The 19,174-nt window shown below is 40.8% G+C and overlaps 1 protein-coding gene across 4 annotated transcripts in view; it reads right to left on the bottom strand.

The window, feature by feature from the left end:
* Nucleotides 1–13,480: 13,480 nt before the first annotated feature.
* The window catches only part of YLPM1 (YLP motif containing 1), a 54,792-nt gene continuing 49,098 nt past the window's right edge, over nucleotides 13,481–19,174 (bottom strand). For 3 of the 4 annotated variants that reach the window (XM_081857584.1, XM_081857583.1, XM_081857586.1), the window contains 3 exons: nucleotides 15,505–15,635; nucleotides 14,168–14,349; nucleotides 13,481–13,877 (listed from right to left, as the gene is read on the bottom strand). In XM_081857584.1, coding sequence (XP_081713710.1) covers nucleotides 14,203–14,349; nucleotides 15,505–15,635 — 278 coding nt within the window. In that variant the 3' untranslated portion in view covers nucleotides 13,481–13,877; nucleotides 14,168–14,202. Of the gene's footprint in view, nucleotides 13,878–14,167; nucleotides 14,350–15,504; nucleotides 15,636–19,174 lie in introns of those variants that run through there. The other variant, XM_081857585.1, reaches the window with a different exon arrangement.

Here is a 19,174-nt window from a genome sequence, read left to right on the forward strand (position 1 = left end):
ACACAGTCCTCCCCGATGTACAGCGGGGCTAGTTCTCCTCTCTTTCTCCCAAAGTCCAACACCATCTCCTTTGTCTTGCTGATATTAAGGTGCAAGTTGTTCCCAAGGCATCATGTAGATGTTTTTTATATATTATGCATTCATATATATGAAGGCCGGACAACTTCCTACGGGGATATTAGAACTTAAGATAAAAAGCCCTTCGTGATGAGACCCAAGGCCCACTAGGGACAACACTCTTCTCACAGCAGACAAGCCCACGAGCAGGCCGTGAGCACAGCAACCCTTTCCCCGCTCGTGATTCCCAGGCGGTTTTCTGAAAGCTCTCTAAACTATGACAAAAAGGCAACTGCAACATTGAGCAAAACAGAAGTCAAAATCTTAGTAAGCCCAAGTATTTTTATTGAGCAACACACTAAATCTGTTTTTGTACACCAGATATCAGGGGAAAGCGCGAACGCAGTCCCCCACTACCACAAATTATGCAGTCGAGTTTCCCGCATTTGGGGAAATCGCAGGGGTCAGCACACCCGCAGTGCAATGGATGAGCCTCACCCTGGGAAAACCTCCTTCATGATCAAGGTGTCTCCCCTGCCAGGTAAGTATGCTTTCTGCTCCGCCCGGACCCGGGCCGCCGTCCTCCCGCACCCCTTCAAAACACAGCGACCATACCAAGCCCCGCCCGAGGGCCCCGTTCTCGCTTCCCTTCGCTCGCCTGCAGCCGGGCATCATCTATCGACCAGTCTGACGGAGCCCCGATCTCTCCGTGCTCGCCTCGCGCCCCGGTTCTCGCCTCCCCACAATGCTCCACGGCGGCGCCTCATCTGCATACAGCTCCCAAACTCCGCCCCTCCGCTCTCTTCGCCGCCGCCTGCTGCCCAGAGTTCGAGGTTCGGGAAAGCAAGCGGTGGCGGGTGGCCAGGGTGTAGTAGGCGGTGCTAAAAGGAAAGAGCAGGATGGGCGGGGGGGGGGCATGAGTGAGTGAATCTTCGGTGGGAACAGTGCTGGTGTCAGGCTATTTTTAGCCCTTGGCATGTCTAATTACTTGCACCCCGAAATAGAAATTGCTAACTTCGGTTTTATAAAGCAGCCCTGTTTAGGGAAGTTTTTAATGTCTTTTATCGTGTTTTTAATATTCTGTTGTTGTTGTTTGTTGTTAAAAAAGCGATTGTCTTGCAAAATAATAATAATTAAAAACAAAACTTGAAACTGCTCATTTTATTTTAAATTGGAAGAGTAAATGATACAACTATCTATTATTGTCTTTCTCAAATGCAATAGAAAATGTTTTAGTGCACAATTAATTGTATAAAACTGCACCCCTCAAAGGTCAGTCCTGAGTCCCTTTGAGGTCTGCACCCGGCCTAGGCAACTGCCTGGTTGGCTTAATGACAGCAGCACCCTGGGTAGGAAGCCTCTGAAACCTGCAACGGCACCAGGCTGTCTTATGTGGCTTCCTTTTCCCACTCTGAGCCCAGTGGATGGAGTCAAGGAGAGGATGACTTTTTCCTTCAAAGGGGGAAGATGGAGTCACAGGGGTTGAGTATTCACGATAAACATTTAAAGTGTGTTTTCCCCTCAAAGGATTCTGGGAACTCAGTTACCTATTGTATTGCCAAACTTAAAAAAAAACCAATGCCCAGAATTCTCTGCAGGATAAAATGTGCTTTAAAAGTATGTGTACACAATTGGGTTCCTTGTGTAACCATTGTGTGCTAAACTTTACCCACAGCCATCTGATCTGAATTCAATATTGCTCAGGCCTCACTTAAACTTTTTCTGGGTCTGTCCTAACGCTCCTTTTAAGATTCCCTTTATATTCCTTTGTATGCCAACAACAAAAGGAGGAAGTGTTGGAGCAGAGAAAAGGCAGTTGGGGGAGGGGTTACCTCCATTATCCATTATGGGGATGGATAATTTGTCAGTGGTAGTAGATGCTTTGCATGCAGAAAGTCCCAGGTTCACTCCATATGTGTTTTTTTTTTAAAGGATCAGGTAGGTGTTGTGAAAACATTCTGCCACAGTACCTGCAAACCTACAGTTAGATCTATTTTTTTATAAAAATAATATTTATTACTTTTCCAACAATTTAAACACTACAAAAAAAGAAAAAGAAAACAATACAATGCAATACAAAAACACCACACAACATCAACACATCAAACTAACAAAACAAAACAAAAACAATTCAAAACACATCAAACAATTTTGGTGTCCTATCCCTCATTCACTTATTTCCACGACCTCCTCACACCTCCCTTTTTGTATTCCACTTCTGTTAATTGTTTCAGCAATTCCTTTCTATCTTTCTCTGTTTTCAATCCTATAATTATCTTAACACATTCTAACCTTATTTTTTCCTTTAATACTCTATTAATCTATTTATACTTAATTCTTTATAACATTTCCACTAAAGCCATATAACTTCATTCCAACATTTTTCTAGCATTCATTAATTTTACAGTATTTCCGTAAATAATCTTTAAACTTTTTCCAGTCTTCTTACACCGACTCTTCTCCCTGGTCTCGGACCTACTGTTAGATCGAAGACCAGTGTAAAGGTAAAGGGACCCCTGACCATTAGGTCCAGTCTGGGGCTGGGGCACTCATCTCGCTTTATTGGCTGAGGGAGCCGGCGTACAGCTTCCGGGTCATGTGGCCAGCACGACTAAGCCGCTTCTGGCGAACCAGAGCAGCGCACGCAAACGCCGTTTACCTTCCCGCCGAAGCGGTACCTATTTATCCACTTGCACTTCGTGCTTTCAAACTGCTAGGTTGGCAGGAGCAGGGACCAAGCAACAGGAGCTCACCCCGTCGCGGGAATTCGAACCACCGACCTTCTGTTCGGCAAGCCCTAGGCTCTGTGGTTTAACCCACAGCCCACCCGCGTCCCAATATCATTGTGTACATGTAACTAGACCTTAAGGCTGGAACCAATATTTATCTCTGTGGTGGAACAGTAGTTTCCTTTTTAGTATTACAGTGGCATCGTTTCAGTTTTCTTCAAAATCAAAACAAATTGGTAGGGCATTGAGTAGCAGTGGTGACAAGACAGTTACCATTGCTCCTCCCCCCCCCCCCCATTTAATCCAGCAAGTTTTGTGGCTCTAACTCCCTTTTTCATGTTTTTATGTCATTTGTTTTGTGCTGTTGTGATAGGAATTTTAAGGTCTTAGATATATGGTAATGTTCATAACCGCACATACATAGATCAGCGCAGGAAGGCCTACCTGGAACCATTTTTATTCCTAAACTAACCAATTGTTTTCTCTGCAAGGTCAAAATGGAAAAAACCTCCCCATTGTCTTTTCCTTCACAAATCCTGTCTTAAGGGTATGTCTGTGTTTGAATAAGGGTGTGAGCCTTATCATTACAAAAGACTGGCCAGGCTCCTCAGGAAATCCAATCAAGTAATCTGCTAGACAGGAGATAAACAACAACAGGAGAAAAACAATATTAAAATTTCTGTGATGTAGGTGGGATGTATCTGAGGGGTGGTCTTAGGTTACACCCCTTCTGTGATGTATGTAGATGTTTCTGGGGGTGGTCTTGATCTACAGGATGGGAATTTCAAAAGTCTTTATAAGGCCTTGCATGCCATTTTTGTGGGTCCTCCTCCTTTCCTGTGAGTGAGGGGAGCACCCTGTTGCAACAGATCAATAAAGATCAAGCTTACCAGCTGCTTTGCTTCTCAATATTCTCTGGTTGGCCTCTGTTATTTTCTCCTACCAATAGGGAACCTATGTAAGGACTCTATATGGGCTCTTGGATACCCCATAAGGGAAAAGGGCATATTTTTGTTTACAACACTGTACAACACCCCCCCTCCGAAATCTGATATGGTAAAAGGTAGTACAAAAATGTTGTAAATAAAGGGCTGCATTTATGTCCAGGTGTATTGCTACTTCCATACTAAGTAAACTAACTTTTACAACAGTTCCAGCACTGCTCCTGTTGTAGGTGTATGCATGGACATAGCCAGGATTTTTGTTAGGTGCCGGGCAGGCCTTTTGTTTTTTTGGAGGGAAGAACCTGTTTGCTATGTATTTTTATCAAATTTTATTGATGGGGGGGCAGCTGCCCCACTCTGCCTATGCCCCTGGGTGTATGTATTTTATATGCTATCAACATTCAACTATCGAACACAGGTTGAGGAACGTTTTTCATCCTGAGGGCCTTATTCGCTTTGGGGCAATCTTCCAGGAGCCACATGTCAGTGATGGACAGGGCTAGAGGCAAAACTGGGCAAAGCAACAAATGTAAAATTTACCTTTGTATAGGAGGCTAGTTTCTGCACAGTCTCACCCTTCTCCATCCTGGCAAGCAAGTGGCAATATTCGAGTTAAATGACACATACCAGCCAGGCAAAAACACTCAAGGGGTGTGTGAAGCAGGGGTGGCGGCTGTGGAAATTCTCAAGGTCTTGGAGGCCTTGCCACTGGCCATGCAGAAAGTTAAGAGGAGCTACCTAAGTGAGCACATCCTGGCAAGGCCAGCATGGGAAGAAACCACATGGTTCCTTTTACTCACATTAAGGCGTGACATTATTACCATATTTCAATGGCTCATTTATGAATCAGATTTGAGTCCTACAAGTCATTTTCTGTCTCCCTGTGTTGGGCATTACAACTCACTCAAGAAAAAGGTTCTGGAATACATACGCTGGAGTATACAGAACAAACCAAAAACTGCTTTAAAAATTCTTTATTTTCATAAAATGCATATGTAATCAGCAAATGTTCCTATAAATTAAGCTTAGCAAGTACAGCGCAACACTGTAGCAAACAATCCTGCTATAACAGGAATAATAATTAACCTGCAATTTTAGTGAGCGGCTTTCAAGGAAACACACATTTTCACTTTATTGTATGTAACAAAACAAAGCAATGCAAAGTGCTGTTTTGGGTGTGTGCAACACTTACAAATGACTCAACAGTAGTTGTTCTTTAGTATTATATTGCCAGCATCCTACATTTAGGTGGCACAAGAGCTTCTGTTTCACTTGATTTTTTTCAAGTTTTCTTGTTTCTCAAGTTTATTTATTACTTACATTTATAAACTACTCACCATCCTGTAAGATGATCCCAGGGCAGATGATGCACAATAACGCAATAAATCTAAATGTAATTAAAATGGCACTAAACCCATAGAAACAGTCCAGTAGCACCATGAAAAAAAGCTGTACCCACTCAACGACTTCCTAATGCCTGAAGAGAAATGTTCTAAAATCTATCAACGGTGATGGGTCTGTCTTCTCACCCGAGGGAGGGGGAGGGTTCCACACACAGCAGCCCCCATAGGCGGCCTTATCTTGCATCACCACATAGCAAAGCCACACTATTTCCCCTTCTTTCCTTCCTTGATTTGTCAAGTTCCATAATAGTAGTGCAGAAATACTTTGGGAGTCACAGAAATAAAAGACACCATTGTGGATAAAGCAACTGCTGCTTTGTCCTACTTTTTTTGCCAGGTAAGGCTAGCAGGACTAGTTAAAAAGAAAAATTTACTGATGCAAAAATGAACCAAGGGTCTAGAGTAACCAATGATGTGGGAGAGGAAAAGGCCTCTTACCTTTGGTGTGCCAGTTGACTTCTAAGTGGCTACAGCATGGTTCAATGTGGGCAAGTCACCTTCTGAACTTCCACTGAAACCACTGTCTTTGAGACAGTGTGAAGTAGAGAATAGCGTATTGGGCTGAACCAGGGTTTCAACCCCTCTTCAGTTGCAAAGGTCATTGGAGGACCTCAGGCCAATCACACACAGAGTTTAATCTCTTGCACAGGGTGGTTCTGAAGATAAATGGAATAATCCCTGTACTCCTCAGAGGAACAGGGGGATACAAAGGTGAAGCATGCATGCATATAGTGTCCAGGTAAAGGGTCCAGCTTAGTTCCTTAAGCATTTAATGAGCAAAACAATTCTTATTAGAATCCAGTTCCTATTAGAATATAGACTTTCCCCATGGCTTACATTTAAGATACTTTAGATAACTTAATTCTGCCACTGACTGGGAACATCAGGAGAATGTGTGAATGCATGCATTGCAGAAAATATTCACATATATTTTGCTAAGCATTTCCTGGTTTTAAATTTTAGCCAGCATCTAGGAGCAGTATATCTTCCTCCTGGGACTTGAGAAGAATCGCACGACAAACGCAACAAACAGTACTGAAAAATGTCATATCAGTGAATTCACAGTATTTGACAGCCTCTCAGAGTATACTGAAATATTAGAATAAAGGATGAATAATAGAGTAAGAGGGAGAAAAGAGAACTGTACCAATAAGCTGGAATATCCTTCTGGAGATACATACAATTTCCTGAGATTACGCTTTATTGTGTCCAATATAATGCAATAGAAGAAACATTACAATGGACATAGTAAGGAGTAAATTAATTGAGATTTTACTTTGCTGTTAGTTAAAAGTAGTCATTCCCAGTTTAGTCGAGTGTATTCAATTCAGAGAGAAAATGTAAAGTGGATCAATAAAAACTGGGAAAAACAAGAAGTCAAGACTTGTGCAAAGCATCATCACTGGGCCTTAGGGCAGATTTAAGTGCACAGATACAATGCAAATACTCAGTTGAGTATGGGAACTGCCTATACTGAGGAATGCCATGTGAACTGATGTAGTGATGTAAATTTCTGCCTAGGACTTGCGCTGTGATGGCTCTTTCCCACATGCAAGCCATCACCTGATGCCGTGATCCTGGACAGACATATATGCATGTATATAAACTCTTTCAGCCAACTCCCCAGCCTCCAAAATTCAGCAATCTGGAAGCAATAGGTTTCTGGGGAAAAATGACGAGTTTATTTCATTATGTTCAAATGACAAACTACATTTTAATATTACATTCCCAAGCCTCAGGCTCAAATGGCTGTGAGGACATCAGAAGCTTTTGCTGTTGTTTTCAATTAACTGCAATTTATTGTTCAGGAGTGCCTTACCTTGTATACTCCTCCCTGGTCACTTCAATCCTGGGGATAGCTCAATTGGTAGAGCACGAGACTCTTAATTTCAGGGTTGTGGGTTCGTGCCCCATCTTGGGCAAAAGACTCCTGCATTGCAGGGGTTGGACTTCATGCCCCTCGTGGTCTCTTCCAACTCTACAATTCTATGAGACACTCTTAGTAGTGCCATGTGATTCCAAGGTTCATCTTATGTTCAAGTGTGGTAGCACATGGAATTAGAAATGTCCTTCCAATGAACATTAGGAAGGCACCGAAAGTATTGACATTTAGATGCCTGCTTAAAGCTCACCAGTTCATCCGGTCTTTCTCTGAAATCTAGTTATGTTGGTGTATTAATTTGACCTACTGATTTGTGATGCATCTTTGTTTTATGGATGTGATATTATTGTTCGCCACCCATGTATTTTTCTTGGTGATACAGAAAATGCTAAACAAACAAACAAATGAATGTTTCGTTCAAACCTGAAACTGTGGTTAATTTTAAGCGTGGTTTACGGAAACAAGCCCAGTTCATGAGCCGTGGCTTGAAGTTCGCTTGTTTCCTTAAACCATAACCACAGTTTATTTGGGTTCAGACATAAAGCTAAACTGTAGTTCGTATGTTTTCAATTCTCTTTTTATCTATCACAACAGTGCTGAAGGATTATTTTGCAGATGAATCCAAAGCTTGTTTAATTAACACTAAATTATGGTATCTGAATGAGGCCATTAGTTCTCACATTATGCTTCTTAAAGGAATTTAGAGGATAATTTCTGTTATCCTAAACCATGTATGTATGTGGTACACGGACTATGGCACATGTATAGGCTTTGTGTATGCCATGATTTCACAGGAATGCAGTTAGGAGCAGAATGTGGTGGTGGATACAGAATCTGGTTGAGTGTCTCAGGTTATTTTTCAAAAAAGCAAATCTCTGGTTTTCTGGAAGAAATCCCAAAAGCCAGAGGTTAAATAAGATTTTCAGAGGTTGTCGTTGGGCTCAAAATTTCTCATCCTCTTCATGGACTGGTAAAAAAGCAATATTATGCATAAGAAGCCATCGTCATAATTATTTCTGTCTTTATTCATCAGCTTATCCCACAAAGGGTTTATGTACAATATAAAGAAGTATTTTTTTTTAATTACACACAATACTCTTTAGTACAGACTACACACAACCCTGGGTAACTGAGAGTTACTTTGCTAGAACTGCTCTACTGTGTCTCCTGTTCAACTTATATTTCTTTTGCTGTAGAAACTGATTTTAAGTTAATGTTAAATTTCAACTCAGAAAAGGATGTCATGGAAAAGTATGTTTACATCTCCATCATGTTCTGTACACCATGTTCTGTACATCCTTCTGCTTCATAACTACACCTATGTACTTACCTTATTTGCATATGATCCCCACTGTCAGAATATATCTCCTATGCTATATAACAGGTGTAACCATCCTGCCAATTAGACTTAATGAAGAACCATTCTACTATAGTGGAGCACTTGTTTATTGAAAGAATCAAAACACAACTTGGGACGGCATCAGCAGAGTTCACTACTGCAGCTATCAAATGTCACAATTCAGCTTAAGGCAATCCTAATGACTGCTCATTCCATTATATGTGATTTGTAAACATAATAGTGTCTATTTTTGAAAGAGCAGTTCCCAAAGAATGCAAGCTGCCATGGTTATTATAGATGCATTTGATCATGGACTCCCATGGTTAGTATCAATATGCATCAAAGTATCATACACAGTGAAGTCAATGTATGGCAAAATCATCGTCATCCTCAGCATGAGGATCATCCTTGTTTTCTCCTGCTTTTGGTCACAGAGTCTGGAAATAAGTGATACAGCGTTCTATTCAACAGAGAACTAAGGTGAACATCCCATCAGTTAAAGGATTCCTCCTTGCATAGTGGGAGTTCCTCCTGTCCCTCTGTGCAACTCCTAAATCTGTTCTGGAGGTTCCCCAAACACTTTGGAGATTTGTGGACAGGGCAGGGCAAGGCATGCACAGAGGGAGGGAGGGAAAGAAATCCCATTGTGCTAGTACAAGAATTTGAGTACTGCCCACACCGTCCCTATGGAGGTACCATTTGTGTAGCTGGATGCTGGTCACACCCAATTTTGGAATAAGGCCCTATGCTGTAGGAGGCAGCACAATCAAGAGTGAAGCAAACTGTAACCGAATATAGAATATACACACTTAAAAGTAGCTGGGAAGAAGGTGAAGGGTGGAACCAGCATGACAAGTGAGAAAATGTAAGGGGAAGAAGTTGCAGTGTGCCTTCTCCAGCCCCAGGTAAGTAACTGTAAAAAGATTTGTAAATTTGTAAATTTACACAGCAGTCAATGTATATTACCCTATCACATACACTCTGGCAGCTCACAACTCCCGCAATTCTAAAACTATAGCCCCCAAACTAATGAAAATATAGTAGAGAGAAAAAAGAAGAAACTAGAGAAAGTAACATGAGAGAGAAGGGTGTTGGGGTTGTGTTAGTGCAAATCAATAGGAGCACTCATGCTTAAAAACTGAAATAAAATAAACTTTTCTGCCAGATTAAAACAAATTGAATGTGAAAGACACTTTGGTCAAGTGATATGTGGGGAAAAGGTTGGATTTTTGTGTGCAAGGATACTGGTTTATCCATCTCTGTATTGCAAAAACCATTTGTCAGAATCGGGAGAGGCTGTGAAAACATTGGACAGGTGTCTGGAGCAGTGATGGACTGGATGCGAGCCAATAAACGGAGGCTGAATCCTGATAGGATGGAAACACTTGGGTGTTTTCCACGAATCAGAATTAGGTGTATACCCTTTTTCTGGGAGATGCTGCACTCCCCCTGAAAGATCAGCTTGAGAGTGCTCCTAGCTCCCAACTTGTCACTGAAGTCTCAACTGGCTTCTGTGGCTAGGACTGCTGAAGCCCAACTTAGGCTGGTTTGCTGGCTTTAGCCGTTCCTGGGCTGGGATAGTCTGCCCTTTGTTGTCCATGCTCTAGTAACCTCCTTGGAGTATAGGTGGCGGCCATTTTAGGTGTGTTCAACTGACGCGCGATCGTTGACACGCAGGTTCTTTTGAACCCAAAAGAAGGCGCAATGAGGGCGGAACATGTTTATAGACACTCTGCCAACATGCACAAGGGCCAGGAGTGGAATTCCCATGAGAAATGGTCACCACTGGTACTTGACGGTCCGGGGGCTCCAGGGGGTGCAGAATGAAACTGCTACGTTAACAAGCAGGGCAGCCGGATGGGACCGTAACAACAACAATAATGGTACTCAAGTGGTATGTACCAAGTCATTGATCAAAGCATTCCACCCTCCTACTCAGGAGTGTACCAGTGAATTATAGTATTGACAACATTTCCCCACACTACTCATTTTAGGAAGCCAGACAGATATGGGAAGTATTCAGCGTTTCTCATAAACACCTCATTCCAAGCTCAAAGATCAAGGAGTCCACTAACTTTTAATACTAAGCTGATGGTAAAATGATGCAAATTGCTCTTAGTGAGGGCAACCAATGTGTCATTTACACAAAGAATACTGCATACATTATTTAATACCTACCCTGTTTTTCGATTACAATTCTACAAAGCTGTGACAGATAATTATTCAGAAGCTGAATAATTATCACTTTGAGGATGTCAAACATGTGGAATGAAAGCCTCCAGAAATTACTTTTATAATTTATTAGTTTATTATTTTTTTGCTACTATTCAAATAGTCATCAATAACCCAAGTACATGGGTCCTATTGAAGTACATGGGTCAAGACAGCCTTTTCAGAAGTGGTGCCCAAGATCTGAACAGCCTCCCAAGGGACAGCTGCCTCATCCCTCTTCTGCTTTTAGATAGACAGTGAAGATCGTTTTATTGCAACAAGCTTTTGTAGATTATTTCCCTCATATTATTTCATCCTGTCAATGCACTTTTAATCCATTTTCAAGACTGTCATGGTTTCATTTATTTCATCATTTTTTCTGACTATAAGTTGTCTTGAAAATCATTGTTAGAAATGCAGGACATACATGCTGAAAAATAAAGCCAAGGCAATGGGTCTCCCACGTGGTCTGTCCACAACTGTTCTTCAGAGGCATTCCATGAAGTCTCAAAGAAAGTAAAAGGAAAAAGAAAAGAAAACTATGAAAAATAGGTGTCACCCTTGTTGGTCCATTGGAATATCCATTACATACTTCCAGTCATATTGGTTCAAGTAAATACTATTCCAATTGTTCGTCTCTTTCTTCCCCTTCTTGCCATTTCTCCCTTCTTGCAAAAGGGGGTGTATGGGGTGTTAGGGGAGGGGCAGGACCTGGGGGGGGAGACCCATCATGCTCCGTCTGGGGTAGTTTGTCCATCTTTGGTCCCCACCTTGCATTCAGCTCTCACCTGTGGCTCCTAGAAGCTGTCAGCACAAGACCTGGAAATGGCTTTGACTGGCCGGATAAACCAGGTGAGGGTAGCTGATGGGTCTCAAACCCTTGGTGAGTTAGGGACTTCTCCTGCATGTGAAGACAGGCTCCAGTGGATTGAGTGGACGAGACCAATAGTGGGACCAATGGTCAAGAAGGTGGGTTCTGTATGTGATGTAGAGGGAAGTGAGGGGCAGATGGGGCTTGTCAATCTAATGCAGCACATCTGGGAGAAGGAAAACCCCTAAACATCAGCTTCCTTGCGGGATATCTTCGGGAGAAGAAAATTCTAAGGAGGAAACCCTAAACAAATCTGGAGTGGAGTCTCTAAGACAGCAGGATGGCATCTTGTATGTCTCTTTCCGGCAACTCCTGCAGCCAAGCTGGTGCCAAACGTATTGCTCTGCTTTCCTTTGGACCACATAAATGAGGCCGAGAGGGGAGTCTTGTTGTCTTGGCAGCCCAGGACCTCCATATATGCTGCCCACGCTTGTGCCCTGGAGAGGTCACTTTGGTGTTGCTTATGCAGCAGTTTGACTTCATCCTCAGGGGCGCACTCCACTATCTTGCTTGAGATACAGATGCAAACAATCACTACACATTGTATGTGTGGCAAGTTGTCCATAGGTGGTGCTATCAAACCATAGGAGTCAGGGAAAGGTGAATGAACACATAGAACAGGAATAGAAGAATTGCAACCACAAATATATAAATGTCTCCACATAATGTAATGAACTATAATATGACACTTGGTAGTATCAAAAGGCGCCAAAGTTGTGACTGAAAATGATGGTAAACCAGCCATTAAAGTACAGTACAATTACTTATATCCAGATATAGTATGACAGGAAGATTCAGACCTGAGTTAGACAAGATGCAGTGAGAATCCTAAGTCTTCCATTTCCCCTCCTTCATTCTGCAAAAGAGCAGTAAGCCACAACAGCCAGCTTAACTAAGCACCATGCGGAAGTAAGTTGGTTTATATATGAAAGGCATCACTACATAAAAACTCACAATTCAGTCACCTCTGCAGAGTTCAAACATGAGATTCTCCTGAGCATCTTTATCTGAAAGATCCAGTTATTATTCCAGCAATGTAGGTTCCCTTTGTCTTCTCAAAAAATTGTGAGTTTCATTTAGAAACAAAGAGTGCAACTCTTGAACTTCATACGGTCACAAGAGCTTCTAATTTCCCATGTCTCCTCATAATTACTGTGAAATGCAGGCCCACAAATAGCTTGCCAAATAATAAAAAGTCACAGTGCGACAAAATAGGAAAGTATACATATGAATAAGCTTTTGTAGCCATTTAACATTCTGCACTGTATCCAGATATTCTATTGTTCATTCTGGGAACAGTTTCCAAATTATACATAATTAATCAGACTAGAAAATGTCAAGTAAACAAATATATTACAATGATAAACCATTCATTAAATACTAAACAGTGGCCCTCCTTCAATACAGCAAAAAATGCCCTCATCATTACTAATGTACCCATGAATAAAAATAATTTGCTAGGCAATCACAAACTGATTGGCTAAGAAGAGTTAATGAAGCATCTTTCAAGACCACCACCACCACCCTTTTTCTAAAAGAAAACTAAGATAGCAATGGTCTCATTCAAACGATTTGGCACCTTCTCCATCCGTATAATTCATAACACAAACCACTGAATTGGAACTCGCAAAGGACAAAAGCAGTTCATTGCATTTGTTCGTTAGCAAGCATGCAAAACGGAGCATGTAAGAAGACAGAGAGAACATTGTATGTAAAATCACTTGACCATCCTCCCTGAGGCAAATCATTTTCTCTCCAACATAAAATAAAGCCTTCTTCGGACAGTTGAAATGGCTTTTAATCTCCATGCACACACTAATGCTTTCTGGCATTAGTGTGCACATTTAATTTTGTGTGTGAAGAATAAAATTGTTTTGAACAGGAAGTTTATAAGGAAACACAACATGTTAATGACCAAGGGCTCCGACATTCTGCAAAGAGTTGAAGGGATCATCTTTTTAAGCAAACCACACACACACACACACACACACACACACACAAAATAGAGCAGCCTATATAATATATGGTCGACTAAGTCATTCACTAGGTTCGTAGTGAAAGTTTATTGTTCTGTTTTCTAGTACAATAAACTACAAAGTTTGTACAGTAAAAAATAACAACAGCCACAAAGCAACAATGCACTTGTAATGCTGACATTCTGCGACAGTACAGAAGAAGAAATGTCCATGGCCTCATCTTTCCACTCTACTGCACGCATAAAAGCTAGAACTACTAATTTTAACACAAAAACCTTTCACATTTAGATGCAAGCTCCATATAACTCGGGGGTGCTGGATATCACCAGGTAGAATTCCAAGGAATGCAATAGGGAAGAACACACAAAAAATGAAGTTTCGAAAGAAAGGAACCGCACAACTCTCCAGAGGGCGAATGACAAGTTCCACGTCGCCCTGTGTTCAGTTCTCATCAAAGCAAACCGCCTGCAGGGAAAAGGAAACTGTTACAGAAAAGTAGTTAAGTTTTGGGGACTGTGAGAAAAAAGCAGACTGCTGATCAGTAGTCAGGCTTTCCCTCAATTTTTTGAACTGTGGCATTCCAATTCCCTCCAGCTACCATGCATCATATAGAGGAGATTGGACATCAAATAGACATGCACAACTGACAAGTCTATCTATGCCCTAATGTCCAAATTATTATCGAGCAGAGAACGCTATCATTGTTCATTCTTTAGGTCATTCTCAAAAACTCACCAAGACACAGGAGCTCTTACCTCATAGGTAGAAAAATTCTACTTGACAAATTGCGTCAGATGTACTTCGTGCGATTGAGGGCTCTCTCAGCAAAATGACCACTTTCATCGGTGATTTTCTCCCAATCCGTTTGTCCCACCACAAAACCAATGGCCCTCTTTCTGTCTGCATCTTTTTTTTCTTCAAGGTCTGCCCACCTTACCTACGAAGAACACAGCATTGGGATGATACTCAGTTCCAGAAAACGAAGCGAGACATTTTTGCCAATAATACGGTTTTGCGCTCAGCGAAGGCTTCGGACAACTTAGAAAAAGGGAAGGCAACTTTCCTGGTTCAGCATTCTAGAATGCTCAAAGATTTGCGGCCCTCACAAGTTTGCAAGTAGAATTTATTTAGTGTCATATTTATTTATTAAATTTAGATCCCACATCTTCTTCTGAAGAGCATAGGAGCTAGTCCTCTGAATGTGCAAAGCAGGGAGCCTTTCACGAAGACTTTTGCCCCCTCTTCAGCAGATGCGAAACTGTTCACAAGGAATTTGCTGGGGGAAAAGAGTGAACCTGTCCCAGTTGCCAAGACAAGAGAGATGACATTCCTTCGCTCGGCTCCATTTGCGTTTAGTTTAGTAGTTGGGCAGGAAGGGGATATGTATAAAGATGCACATCCAAATGTGGGCCTTACTACTGTAAGGGAGTGCAGATGATGTCCAGATGTGATTCTTCCATTTGCATGGCATTACTTTCAATGGGATGCATGGGACAAGGAAACTGCCAGCGCACTGTAGCAAGTTGTCCAGGCAACGAGGATGTGCTCCCTTCCCACCACAACGGATGCAGGTGCGAAAGTGAAAGAATATGTGGAAAGAAGTGCAGGGTTTTTCCTGTGTCCCCACACCCCCTTCCAATGTTTGGTACAAAAAAATCAAACATCATTAAAATGTGGCTTAGCACTAAGTGGAACCAATCCTTCTTCAGGGAACCTGTACGAACTTCAGGACAGCTCTAATGTGTGTACTCAAGCCATACTGCAAATCTACCAAATACCTCCATATTTTCCATTTCCCTACTTATTTACTGTTTCCTCATCTTCTTACTAAGTAGCCTCTGCTGCCTTTAGCTATAAAGGTGTACTACTAAGCTTTGCTATCTTCCCTGTTTTTACAGGAGCATGACAAGATATGGATTTTTAGAAGAAAATTTCGAGAAGAGAAATTGAAACTAATGGACATTAACATGAAAGCAATGGCCCCACAGTGCTTCCAGACATAGATTAGCTGAACTAAACATATAGTTCATGCTTTAGGGAAAACTTTCTGGGTGAGACCCTCTGAGACATTAAACCAAAATTACTTTATTACCCTCTTCTTTCCAGGTTCAGAAGCACGGGTATCATAATCATCTGGAAGCTGAAGATAATCTTCCATTCTGCTGGCAATTGCTTCCCAATCACGCTTCCTCTTAGCACCAGTTCGCAAGCCATCCAATTTGTCTGAGAACAAACATACAGCCTCAGGGTTAAAGGGGAAAAGCACACTTGTGTAATGCCCAATACAAACAAGATGCATGGGAATGCTTTCAGAAGGGCAAGCTGCTATCTTATAGCAGTGATATATGCAAGTTCTTGGGTGTCTTCATAAGCAAAATGGCAAAACCCATTGTCACTTTTTTGAAGAATCAATCTGTGATGATCTGGGAGAAAAAATTGTGCTGGATAATCATACAACAGGCCATATAATGTAGCGATACCTGAACATGTTTTTGAAAACGATACAAATTTAAATACTAAAGGAAGTTTTTAATACCTTGTGTTATGCCAACGCTGTGGCAAATGCGTACCAGTGCACCTGGCAGATATCTACATTTATTTTTGAAAGACTATAAGACGGCTTTTGAACTGCCTGTGTTGGAGTCAAGGACATTTGACTTGTGGTGCAGAGCACCAGCCATAAAAGGAATAAACCCACAAGCAGTTTCTCACTTTCTTCCTTTGCTTGAACGGATATGACTGTCCTCATGTGAAGTTCAGTATTACTGTTCTAATAAACTTTTGGTGTGGTCAATTTTTCCTGAACATTAATCTTTAAAAATGTGTATTATTAGGAAGCAGTTGCTATTGCCGAGAAGCAAACTGTTATGAATAGGTGAAATTTGTGTCATAGCTCACAAATATTTTCTATATGCATAATTTGCCCCCCCAGGTTCATAATGCACTACACAATTCAAATAATGTACTACACAATTTAAAATTATTTACACCAAACTATTTTGAGTGTACAACAGTATGTTTAATGCTATAGGTTGTCTAAATGGTTCCCAGAGATTGCTATTAAAAATTAGCAAACCTCAAACTATCTGTTTGTAGACAGAGCTTTGCCTTGCCTATTTGCCAGAAAGCAGAAAATATCAATTTAAAGAACTGCAAAAATTAGCTTATTTATTAATCCAGTGAACCAAAGTAGCAGCTATATCTAATTTAACATCAAATTACAAAAGAATTTTCTGTAAATCAGAACAAAAATGTTAAGTATTAAATAAATTCCATTCAAATAATCTAAACGCCATTTTTCTATTCTTGCTGGAACTACTTCAAGCCTGAATGATGATAAATGCTATAAAATTATTTGGAAGGATAATATTTATCTGTTATTTAGCTACACTTACATTAACCTGTTTTTAAAAGTTAAACACGCTAATTATATCCAATTAAAAATGGCAGTTACAGCTCCAAAGATACCATCTGCCAGTAGTCAGATATAAGTATTGTTAACATTCTGCAATAATAGAAGTGTTTTGAAATCTGAGTGTTATGCACAACATTGCTCAGAAAAAAAGAGTTTAGAATCATGAATAGAAACAATTAATGTATAAATGCCATGTTAGCAGATATCTTTACATATTCATTTAAGATTAGAAGTATATAAGATATGTTGGAACTTGACAAAAGAGGGCCAGGAGCCAAAATGTGCTTGTGTATACGTTGCAGATTTTTCTTTCCATATGTCATTCTTCAATGTTGCATGAAAATATGTTCCAGAACATCACTCCATCTTCAAAGCAACATTGGGGGCGGGGCTATAGGAGGGGAGAAAATCGCTGCAGCTCATGCAGCTCCTTGGACACTCATCCAGGAATCAAATTGTTCTGAATGAAAGCATAAACTGGCATATCTGATCATCAACATAGAAGAGTTTATTCCCTCATTCAGGTGGGATATGAATCATGTATGCAATAGAAAAATGAGAAAGAGGTACTGAACAAAAAGTCCTTGTTCATTCAGCAACCTGTTTCATAATATTTCGTTCCTTTTCACGGTGTATTTTTAAAATGTGATGTAATTTTAAAAGGTATTACGGCACAATTTCTCCTGCTTATTTCCAATAGGGAAGCCCTTCAAGCTTCTGATCAAATGCCATTCACATTGATATGGCTGTATTTTTTTCTGACCATGATGCGTATGTCTTATACAAATATGCTATAGTGAGTAAATGTCTGCTTAAGCTTTTTTCTGTAGTTATTCCACAAGCACATCCATGGTACACTGAGGATTCCAATCACTGAGGTTTTTTCACTGCTTTAGTGACCTCGTTGCATTGTTATGTGTGGTGTTCTTTCTGTGGCCTGCATTTAACTTCTTTGTAAAATAAATTTCCACGAGGAAAGAAAAAAGCGATGTGAACCTTAAAATGCAAAATTCAACAAATACTTACCTCAATAAACATAAAATAAACGAAGAACAGCTTAAGATATAAGGTGCCAATAGTGATAGCCATTTCACACATCGTTTTTATAAAACAGTGGAGACGAACATTAGATCTATGTTTTCCATGAAGTTTGATTTGGTACCAAAATAACGTGGAAAAAAATGAATGAAAAGAGTCACTGCAGATGTGAAGTTGTTAGATGGACTCATGATCACTTAGCAGCAGTTACATTTTTAGCTGAGGTAATAATTCATTTGGAAGCAGGTATGCAAGAAAATTTCAGGTACATAGTATTCAGATGAATGCCAATGCAGCAATTTTATGTTATAGGCAACATTTACTACAATAAAAGGTTTAGCGTTTTACATATATCTATGAATCAGGAATCTAACACAGTGACATTTCATTGAGGTTTATGAGGGGCAAACATCTGGATCAGATTGCAACATTCAACAGCATTTTGTTTCAGAGCAACTTGGGATGATGAGCAGTATTCCTACACTACCTAAATGATTTTCTTTCTAAGTTGCCCTCGTAAAATAACTTTCACCAGGAGGGATGGGAGGTGGGTGTGTCAACTATGAATATCGCTGGCCATGGTACTTCTGGTATGTTAAGTTGGGAACGGGAGGGACTGTGCTTCTGTTCCTATGTGACCAATCAGTTCCGAAAGGTACTCTGCTCCATGGAATTTATGCTACAGGGTTCCAAAAATATCCATCTTGAGTTCCTTGCTGTGTAATGTGCATCTGAAATGACTGAGAGAGGTCACCTGCAGACCTGGTCTGAATTGCCATCACTATTAACATTTGACACACGATTCTCTTTCCATCTACATCAAAATGGACTACAGAAGCTCTGAACATGTGTTTGAAATTGGGAAAGAGGTTGGAAAAATAAAGATAGACCTTCTGATTAGATTTAATCAGATGAAAGGTTAAACATTCTTTTTGTCAGAGTGGTCAACCAGACACTTCAGGGAATCCCACCAGAATGGCATGAGGCCAAAAGCCCCCCACACCCCCCTGTTGCTGGTACCCAGGAACTGGTAGCAAGAAACACTGCCAAGTAAGACTGAAGTACTGTTGGCTGGTGATGTAGTTGAGCATGAAAGGATTTGGACAGTTCTTGGTGGGCTTGAATTCACCCTAAAGGATTGGGTTTGCAGCCTGGTGTTGTTAGGTCTGGTCTTGCAGATAACTTGAGTACCCTTCATGGCTCATAGCACCTTTGAAGCAACCTCACTTGGTACACAAACCGTGGTCATTTTTTTGAAAAACAAGCTCTGACCAGAGTTATGTTATGCATGCCTTGATAACCTCCAGAT

This window comes from Podarcis erhardii (assembly GCF_964252035.2).
Source record: "Podarcis erhardii genome assembly, chromosome: 1".
Classification (NCBI taxonomy): domain Eukaryota; kingdom Metazoa; phylum Chordata; class Lepidosauria; order Squamata; family Lacertidae; genus Podarcis; species Podarcis erhardii.